This window comes from Daktulosphaira vitifoliae, unplaced genomic scaffold (genome assembly GCF_025091365.1).
Source record: "Daktulosphaira vitifoliae isolate Bord-2020 unplaced genomic scaffold, ASM2509136v1 Scaffold_1, whole genome shotgun sequence".
In the NCBI taxonomy this organism is placed as follows: domain Eukaryota; kingdom Metazoa; phylum Arthropoda; class Insecta; order Hemiptera; family Phylloxeridae; genus Daktulosphaira; species Daktulosphaira vitifoliae.
Window position 1 is genome coordinate 71,894,644 of NW_026099572.1, and position 10,977 is coordinate 71,905,620.

The 10,977-nt window shown below is 25.9% G+C and overlaps 2 protein-coding genes across 2 annotated transcripts; one reads left to right on the forward strand and one right to left on the reverse strand.

Annotated features, from left to right (window-relative positions):
* Nucleotides 1-14: 14 nt before the first annotated feature.
* Nucleotides 15-1,645, reverse strand: LOC126896496 (outer dynein arm-docking complex subunit 3-like; the record flags this gene model as incomplete). Its single annotated transcript, XM_050669328.1, is given in 7 exon segments — nt 15-196; nt 288-475; nt 568-683; nt 762-947; nt 1,021-1,113; nt 1,174-1,326; nt 1,394-1,645. Coding segments are annotated over 7 exon segments (1,170 nt in total), but the record flags the coding sequence as incomplete, so codon positions are not given.
* A 1,117-nt stretch (nt 1,646-2,762) lies between these two features.
* Nucleotides 2,763-4,180, forward strand: LOC126895315 (piggyBac transposable element-derived protein 4-like). The gene is made up of 2 exons (XM_050667054.1): nt 2,763-4,040; nt 4,118-4,180. The coding sequence occupies exons 1-2, from the start codon at nt 2,763-2,765 to the stop codon at nt 4,178-4,180; spliced, it is 1,341 nt and encodes a 446-aa protein (XP_050523011.1).
* Nucleotides 4,181-10,977: the final 6,797 nt, after the last annotated feature.

The window sequence follows — 10,977 nt, forward strand, 5'->3', positions numbered from 1 at the left end:
ATTATTTAAGAAACTTACTGTTCTTTTTCTTGAGCATTTGAGAATCTACATTGTTCAAACTCTTCACTAAGTTTCTGATATTTTATTTGAAGAGATTGTTTTTCCTTTTCTGTATTAAATTTTAAAGCAGAAAGTCGTTCTTTAGTTTCCTTCTGAGATCCAAATTTTTTCCTTATATCTTCAAAATCGATTGAACCTAATTTATTAAAAATGTTTATTTTACAATTTTTTAGGTTAATTACATTCGCAGATAACTCATTTATATTCACTCTTATTTTATATAAAACCAGTAATTTGTTTTAATCTTATATAGGTAGAATCTGATACTTCTTGATTATCTGATGATTCATTACCAACCAAACGTTGTTCATCGCAAGAACTATGAATTGAATCATGACGAGATAATTTTTGACCAGGAGGGAAAATTTTTCTTTCTAATCTTTCTAACTCTAATTTCCTCTCTTCTACTTTAGCCCTAAAATTAATTGTGTCATTTTTTTTTATTTTAGGGTAGTTAAAATAATTTTTATNTTATTTTAGGGTAGTTAAATAAATTTTTATGTTTACCTTATTTGTTCGACTTGTCGCATACGGAACTTTGCGATGTTGGTTGCATTTATTTCTTTCTTTTGTAATGTATTTCTAGTTTTGTCTCTTGCTTGAACAGCTTCCTCATTGATTTTCTACTTAAAAAATATTTAAAATGTCATTGACATAAATCAATAGCCGCGATAATAATAATAATAAAATAGTTATAATACTTCGAGCCTATGTATTTCTTTTTGTTGATTTGCTATAGATTTTTCTAACTTATCTAAAATTGAATCAAACAAAACAGAATCATCCAGCAATTGTTTTTTTATTGATCTATACTTGCGTGTCACATGCGAAGCTTTCATTCTGCTCATATCGACTTGATGAGATCGATTTTCTAGCACTGACAAAGACTGTACAATAATATATAACGTTTCATTGTAATTGATTTAGACGTGAAAATAACTAGCAAGTGATTTATCTCACTTTAGCGGTATTCAAATCCCTGCTCATTGCAGAGCTGATCTTTGACCGTAAGTCACTCCATTTTTCAAATAAATCATTCAACTTGGATCTTTTCTAAAGCAATAACGGAAACATTAAAACAAATCTAGATTGCTTTAGACTATTATACATTACCTGATTAATATCATGTCTAATTAGATCAGTTTTTTTCTTCACATCAATCAACTTCAAATCCAAAATATCCAACGCTTCATGATATTTTTTTTTTTTTTAAACTACCATATTGTTATGACTTTTTAAAAATGTATCAGGAAGAGCTTCAGCGCACTAAATAAACATAATAGTTATCATTCATTTATATTTTTTAATAATTTTATTGTAGTTAAACACTTACTGTAATTTTTTGTTTTTTATTTTCATACATTTTTTTAATTTCTTGCTTTAATGTCTGGATATTTTCGTTGTGTTTTTTCTTTTCCTCTTCACATTCTTCATATTGTGTCTTCTTCTGTCCCTTTATGCAAAATGAGTTAAAATAATAATTTTGTATTAATTCTAAATTCAAACAAACTACAGTTAATGTTACGGTTTTGTAAAACTTGATATACAACACAGTAAAAAATGAAAAAACACAGATTAAAACATAATATTTTCATAGCGAAAGAAAATATAATTGTATAATTGTTACTATAATGTTATATTAAAGTTAAATACATTTTTTTTATATAAAATTAAATGTATAATTTAAGATGACTTTTTCAATAAGAATATTGTGTTTAAAATTAGGTTACCAGACAATTANAGATGACTTTTTTAATAAGAATATTGTGTTTAAAATTAGGTTACCAGACAATTGAATTTTTTTTTTCAACTCATTTATACTATTTATGAGTACATCGTAGGAAACTATGAAGTTTTCACGTCTTCCAGACATTAGTTTATCATATTGTAAATTAATTATAATATTCCTAAAAATTTAATTTCAATAGTTCTTATATAATATGTAAAGTTAAAGAAACAGCTAGGCATCTACTGGTGTGAATAAATGTAAGTCTCAAATGTGGAGGCTCGTACTAGTTTGATCAATAACTACAAGATAATAAGAAAAAATAATTCGACTTTTATAGTACAGAAATATGTTTAAACTTCAAAATATGGTATGCTAATATGCTACTTAGTTTCTATTTAGATTTAAGATCATGTAATGAGTTATATATTCATAATAAATATTAAGTTATTAAATTTCGAAGTTATTAAATAAATTATCTAGTTAACTTAAGAGTTTGTACTCTCTACATCATATTTTCGAGTATTTCATAATATCAAAAAAATTAACAGTCCACGTGATTTTACAAATATTGTTTATTTTATCATAAATAACATACTTGATAAAATAATCGAATAATTTATATGTTTTTTCGGATAATATTATGTGATACTTGACATGTGGGACACGTCTACACTTAACCCGTCGTTGGTACACATGTGAGCGCGCCGCTCACACAGATAGCATTTCGAGCGTTATTCGTACAAATATTATTGAATTAATCTGATACTATAAATACCTTCAAATAACATGTCTATAAATATTTTTAAAAATAAATGATTGCGCTATTTGTCATTTCCTATCAGTTATCGATAGACAAAGTCGACTGTATCGATTTATTGAGCGTCGCGCTAACACTGTACTAACCGCGCAATATTTTTATCACCACCGTCACAGTCGATTACGTACACGTGTTTTTACTATTTTTTAATTTATCATGTCCAATAAAGTTATTTCGTGGTTAGAAGAGACCGAAGAAGTTTTTTTAGATGACTCAGACGATACCGATGCTGATCCTAGTTATGTAGATCCCGCCGAATTACGTGAAAATGAGTCTGATAGTGACATTTCTGAACCTAGACCTAGTATAATTACTCAAAGATCAAATACTTCACAAACCTCTCGTTCAAGAAGTCATAGTCCTATAGCACAGAATTCTTACTACTTAGGAAAAGATAAACAAACAAAATGGTATAAAGACGCTCCTCCTAAAAATGTACGTACTCGCCAACGTAACTTCGTTTTACGTTTACCAGGCGTAAAACCAACAGGTCGCAATGCAAATTCTATTTTGAAGTGCTGGAACTTATTTTTTGCTGATTCCATGATTGACGATATAGTAAAATACACCAACATATATCTGGATAAAATTCGTTCAAAATATACACAAAAACATATGGTACGCGAAACCTCAAAATCCGAAATAAACGCGCTTTTTGGACTGTTATATTTGGCCGGTGTTCAACGTGGTAATCATCTCAACCTTGATGATTTATGGTCAAATGACGGCTTATCTCCAGAGTATTTTCGAGCAGTTATGCCAAAAGCACGATTTTATATTCTTCTAAGAGCAATGAGGTTTGACGATATAGGTACACGGGCTCAGAGAAAACAATTTGATAAGCTTGCGGCCATTCGTTCAATATTTGACGAATTTGTTCTACGCTGCGAGAATTATTATACAGTGTGGGCAAATGTAACTATAGATGAAATGCTCGAAAGTTTTCGAGGCCGTTGTAGTTTCCGAGTGTATATCCCAAGTAAACCTAACAAATATGGTATAAAAATCCAGGCCTTAGTCGACTCTAGCACCTTTTATACGTCGAAAATGGAAGTGTACGTTGGGACTCAGCCCGATGGGCCTTATAAATGCGAAAACGACCCAGCAAGTGTAGTAAAAAGATTAATCGCCCCAATTACGAAAACAGGTCGTAATATCACCATGGATAACTGGTATAATTCTATACCTCTAGCAATTGATCTACTAAAAAATCACAACACTACTGTAGTTGGTACACTTCGTAAAAACAAACGTGAAATTCCCCTTTGTTTTTTAGACACTAAAAAAAGGCAATTGAACTCTACGATGTTTGATTATGACAAAGACATATTGCTTACGTCATATGTACCAAAAAAAAATAAAAATGTATTGCTTATTTCCACTATGCACGAACAAGGTGTCATTGATCCAGAGTCTGAAAAAAGAAAACCAGAAGTGATAACGTACTACAACAGTACAAAAAGTGGCGTGGATTGTGTGGATGAAATGAAGGGCGAATACTCTGTGGCTAGAATAAGTTGCAGGTGGCCACTGACCATTTTTTTCTCTCTGATGAACATAGGAGGCATAAATAGCCAAATTATTTTTCGAGAAAATACAGGAATTTATCTAAGTCGTCGAAAATTTCTAAAAACTTTGGGAAAAGAACTTACAAGACCATTTATGTTAGAACGATTGCAGATGCCTACTTTGCGTACAAGTATTCGACAAAGAATAATAAAATTGACTGGTTACACCAAGACAGAAGATGAAGTCCCTGAACGTTCAAACATTGATCATCGTCCGAAGTGCGTATTTTGTCCAAAAAGAAAAAATCGAAAGACCATGGTGAGGAAATATTTTTATGAATACATAATAATAATAATATTATATATAACTAATTTTTCAAATAATTGTTTGAAATAATTTTGTAGACCAAGTGCGTAAAATGCAGCGTGCCAATATGTAAGGAGCATACGACGAGCACATGCGTATCCTGCTGTAACGATCACAACGAAATAAGTAGTACAGAAAGTGAATAGACCAAAGTGATGAATTTAATAGTTTATAAATTTTCATTTATATTAAGTTTTTAATTAATTTGTATTGCTTTATAAGGAAAAAAAAATTTTTTTTTGGAATAAGATTGTAGTTTTTTATTTTTATTTTATAAATTATGACATTTACTTAAAAAGTATTTATTTACTTTTTAGTGAAGGATAAAAATATACATAATTCTAGGTACGGTGTAATTTTTTAAGTTAATCGATCAATTAATAATAATATATAAAGTGAAGTGTGAGCGTCACGCTCACAGTGTAACAATTATGTTACGAAATATATGTGTACCAACGACGGGTTAATAAAAAAAATATATTTAATACCTCTTGCTTAATGTTCCTTCATAAAGCACACCATAAGAAATCTTGAATATTTTTATGTTAAATGTTCTTTAATGTATTATAATATGCCAATTTTTTTGGTTTTATAACTTCAGAATGTTGTCAAGTATCCTATTAATGGTTAATGTGCTACAAAATAGTAATATTTGAGCGATTATGTACATTAATTTTATTGTATTATATTTTATAAGATATGTTGAAAAAAATTCAACATTCATAGAAAATACGAAATTTGTATATATTATTGTATGAAATGTAAACAGTAGTGACGTATGCCACCTTAGTGGTTTTTCGTCTTCATCAACCATATGACCGTACCTGATAAATATTAATACACAGTATACCTACGCTTTTCATCTATTCGATTGAAGCGCTGCCGGGGACAAGTACAATAATGAATGATTGTTGTTTGGAACAAAAATAATGTATGCAGATGAATTGACAGAGTATTTATTTAAAAAAACGAGTTCGTTACCACTTGAAACAAAAACGACGCCCCGCGTATAGTATATATATATATATACTATACTTATATGTAGGTATGTATGTATGAATAATACAATATGTATTTAATAATTTAAAAGTTATTTATTTCAAAATGAGGCTTATATTAATTTTTTGTGTATTAGTCTTCATTTGTTTTTCTGAAGTGGCAATCTTAGATTTTTTTCGTATGGAATATGAATAATGTTTTTCCATCTGTGTATTATATGCAAATATGAAATGAAATTTCTCATCTTATTAACGTACCAAATTATTATTATTCATATTAAAATATGAGTTACTAAGAGTATACTTACTGGAACCGAATTCTAGTAAAATTATTAAACCAAGTATATTGATTTAGTTTAATAAAACTCATCAATATTAATTTTCGATAATAATTTTATTACAGCAGTTGAATAATAAATTATATTTATGAGTAATAATTCTGTGGTTTTAACTCAACTGATAATAATTTGAAAAAAAAAACCAGTCAATGATAGTCATGTGATAAACAAAATTAAAATATTTTGTATCATCTAGTTAGAATATTCACAACTCTATGTATGAAAATACATATTGCATACTTTAATTGAGTTTGAAATAAGTAACAAATGATACCGGTTTTATATTTCAATAGTGTTTTAATATTTGTACCTAAGTAGAAGAGCGAAATTAATGTAATATTCTTTGTGCAATAACACTACTTTATTTTTCATTTGATACTTATTCCAACCACAGATTGCCTCTACCTAATTATGTATGGTATACATTTTTTATAGCTAATAATTTTTACATTAGTTTCGCGTTAAAATGCAATTAAACAACGGGAACCATTTCTGCATAATTTACCTGTAAATAGATATGCACTCGTCGGATGTTGAAGTACAAGGTAAATTGTTCCGACTACTAGATAGGTATTTAAGGATGAATTCTAGTGAAAAATTCTAAAATCATCAATGAACGTATGAACGCATTTTAAGTTTATCTTCAGTAACAGAAGTATATATTTTTCCCATCGGGTACTTTGGACATATTCGTTATTACGATAACGTACCTATATGTAAATAAGTATTGGAACAGTAATTATTATTTATAACTTTCCCATATTTATTTATATGAAAAATGACTATTTTAAGTTTTCAAGATATTTTAATGAAATGTTATAAATGATCATAGATTAACAAAATTTTGAAAATCTTATTATTGAAGTATTGCCCCATACATGCGCCACTTAAAAAAATTCTAAATGTAAAACATATTAAATTGAACAACACAAAGATGTTACTTCTAAAACTATACAAAAATAAACACATTTAAAAAGTAACAGAGTATATAATTCATTTCTAGTTCTGCTATTTATTGCTACTTAAAAAATAATAATTTTAAAATGATCTAGATTAATTATTTAATTAAATATGATAACTTAATAAGTTATTAATAAAATTATTTATCATTAATAACTGAAATTAAAATGTCAACGATTTTATTGAGATGTTTTAAGTATTTTCAGTAGTATTTTTTAGTTACTTCATGTAATATTTTATACTATATTTTTGTACTTCAAAGTTATTTTTAGCTGTATTATATGATGTTTGTATTTTTTAATTCTGTTAAATTTTGGTATGATAACTTAATGNAACGAAATTAATGTAATATTCTTTGTGCAATAACTTTATTTTTCATTTGATACTTATTCCAACCACAGATTGCCTCTACCTAATTATGTATGGTATACATTTTTTATAGCTAATAATTTTTACATTAGTTTCGCGTTAAAATGCAATTAAACAACGGGAACCATTTCTGCATAATTTACCTGTAAATAGATATGCACTCGTCGGATATTGAAGTACAAGGTAAATTGTTCCGACTACTAGATAGGTATTTAAGGATGAATTCTAGTGAAAAATTCTAAAATCATCAATGAACGTATGAACGCATTTTAAGTTTATCTTCAGTAACAGAAGTATATATTTTTCCCATCGGGTACTTTGGACATATTCGTTATTACGATAACTGTATCTATATGTAAATAAGTATTGGAACAGTAATTATTATTTATAACTTTCCCATATTTATTTATATGAAAAATGACTATTTTAAGTTTTCAAGATATTTTAATGAAATGTTATAAATGATCATAGATTAACAAAATTTTGAAAATCTTATTATTGAAGTATTGCCCCATACATGCGCCACTTAAAAAAATTCTAAATGTAAAACATATTAAATTGAACAACACAAAGATGTTACTTCTAAAACTATACAAAAATAAACACATTTAAAAAGTAACAGAGTATATAATTCATTTCTAGTTCTGCTATTTATTACTACTTAAAAAATAATAATTTTAAAATGATCTAGATTAATTATTTAATTAAATATGATAACCTAATAAGTTATTAATAAACTTATTTATCATTAATAACTGAAATTAAAATGTCAACGATTTTATTGAGATGTTTTAAGTATTTTCAGTAGTATTTTTTAGTTACTTCATGTAATATTTTATACTATATTTTTGTACTTCAAAGTTATTTTTAGCTGTATTATATGATGTTTGTATTTTTTAATTCTGTTAAATTTTGGTATGATAACTTAATGTATACATAGTTATGATAAAATGTTTTAGCTTTTATTGAATCGATTTGAATTATTTATTTATTAAATGGACAAGTTGATGAATTTGATATCTTCCTAATAATTAGGTTTAGATAAAATAGTCCAGGTACTTGAAATATAAACCCATCACATGTTTATCATTTAACATTAAGTGCGTCTCCAGATTTATGACATGTTTTTTTGTGTTTTGGTAGTTAATATTTTATAATTAGGAACGTCATTTTAACAATCTATTATACTAAAGCATAATATACCTAAATATGTTATAATAGTATGACAAAAGAACATTAAAATATCTGTATATTATCAGTAAAGCAATCTTTCTAAGAGTATCTTATGGTTTTACAGGTAAATAATAAAAATACATTATTTACATTAAAATTTTTATTCAATCATTTTTTTTCGGAATTTTTAATAATGTTGTTGGATTATTTTATACCACTATATATAATTTTCATTGTCATTCATCATTGATAGCGTAAAACAGTTTTTGTTGTTCACAATGAAATATTTCATCGAACTTCCATTGTTTATAACACATACAGTTCAGTTGTATATCTTATAAAGTAAACTTGTAAATTAAATAAATTTTTAAACAGATAATTTATTTTGTTGAAATATGAAACTTGAAATATAATTACAATTATGTAATGAGATATTTAAAATTCAGTANTACTACTTAAAAAATAATAATTTTAAAATGATCTAGATTAATTATTTAATTAAATATGATAACCTAATAAGTTATTAATAAACTTATTTATCATTAATAACTGAAATTAAAATGTCAACGATTTTATTGAGATGTTTTAAGTATTTTCAGTAGTATTTTTTAGTTACTTCATGTAATATTTTATACTATATTTTTGTACTTCAAAGTTATTTTTAGCTGTATTATATGATGTTTGTATTTTTTAATTCTGTTAAATTTTGGTATGATAACTTAATGTATACATAGTTATGATAAAATGTTTTAGCTTTTATTGAATCGATTTGAATTATTTATTTATTAAATGGACAAGTTGATGAATTTGATATCTTCCTAATAATTAGGTTTAGATAAAATAGTCCAGGTACTTGAAGTATAAACCCATCACATGTTTATCATTTAACATTAAGTGCGTCTCCAGATTTATGACATGTTTTTTTGTGTTTTGGTAGTTAATATTTTATAATTAGGAACGTCATTTTAACAATCTATTATACTAAAGCATAATATACCTAAATATATTATAATAGTATGACAAAAGAACATTAAAATATCTGTATATTATCAGTAAAGCAATCTTTCTAAGAGTATCTTATGGTTTTACAGGTAAATAATAAAAATACATTATTTACATTAAAATTTTTATTCAATCATTTTTTTTTCGGAATTTTTAATAATGTTGTTGGATTTTTTTATACCACTATATATAATTTTCATTGTCATTCATCATTGATAGCGTAAAACAGTTTTTGTTGTTCATAATGAAATATTTCATCGAACTTCCGTTGTTTATAACACATACAGTTCAGTTGTATATATTATAAAGTAAACTTGTAAATTAAATAAATCTTTAAACAGATAATTTATATTGTTGAAATATGAAACTTGAAATATAATTACAATTATGTAATGAGATATTTAAAATTCAGTATTAATCTAAAATCTTATAATTTTTAGGCTTTAATAAAAAAATACAGTTAATTTTACTTATAAGTAATAAAACTGTTATTGTTGTTTTTCCTATGACGTTTATCATTAAAGTGTCAGTTTAATCATATTTTAGGTAGATGTAAATAGTAAATAAAAAAAAGATTTCTTAATTACTGTTTTTGAACCGACAACTCAAAGAGCTTATAATCACAGACACGACTTTTAAATTTTAATTCGAGTTTTAATCTATGCACAAATCTGCGAACGTCGTAGTATCTTCAAGAAATGTCTATTGCTTTTCAAGATTTTTCTGTGAGATTGTTCTGACTATTATCTGTTTTGCGTTTTAATAAAATTCTTTACATAAAGAATATTCGCATCGGCTAACTTATAAACGACGTACAAAACGTTATCTGGATAACAAAACCAACATGCACATAATATGTACCGAGTATTAATATTGTAAGTGGCTGCAATGTAAATGCGTTTACTATCGAAAATATCAAAACTTCAACCAATAGTCACACAAAAAGCCAAGTAAATAAAAATATGATATTATTTAACATAATATGCTGCTATAAATGATAATATTTTATTTATTAATAAATAACTTAATAAAATTAATTTCAATTTTTTTCAGATAGTTTCCTTAACAATTTACGATAGCAGTTATTAATTAGTGATAACTCACTAGATTCCAAATTTTAATGAAACTTTGTAGATATACAGAGTATATTATTTAATAATTCATAAACTATTCAAGGAATTTATTCGTATCATTTCATTTGCTTTTCCGTTATGAAATAGTCTTCAAGGTATGAAAAATGGTTGTCTAAAAAATTAATTTGTTATTTTCAAGCAAAATATCAGTATTCAAGTATTATGTTAATTTTTATTTTTTTCACATTATTCTCGTCAGGTTTACGAAGATGAAATTAAATTTAGACATAATTCTTAAATAAATATTTGAAATTAAATTTATTTACAAGTTAAATTGTTTTTATTTTCCCGCTGAAACAATATTTGTGTTCATAATAATGTTCTTTCACGATTTTTATTTCTCCTGGGCCCAATGATAATTGTTATTGATATCAATCCACTAATAATCATTGATAATTAATATAGTTTGTTACAATAAACTAGTTAATTTTCTAAAATACCACCAAGTTTGTGTATTATATTTAATTATAATAATTTATTTACAGTCGTACAATTTATTAATATTATGATAATAAAAAAAACA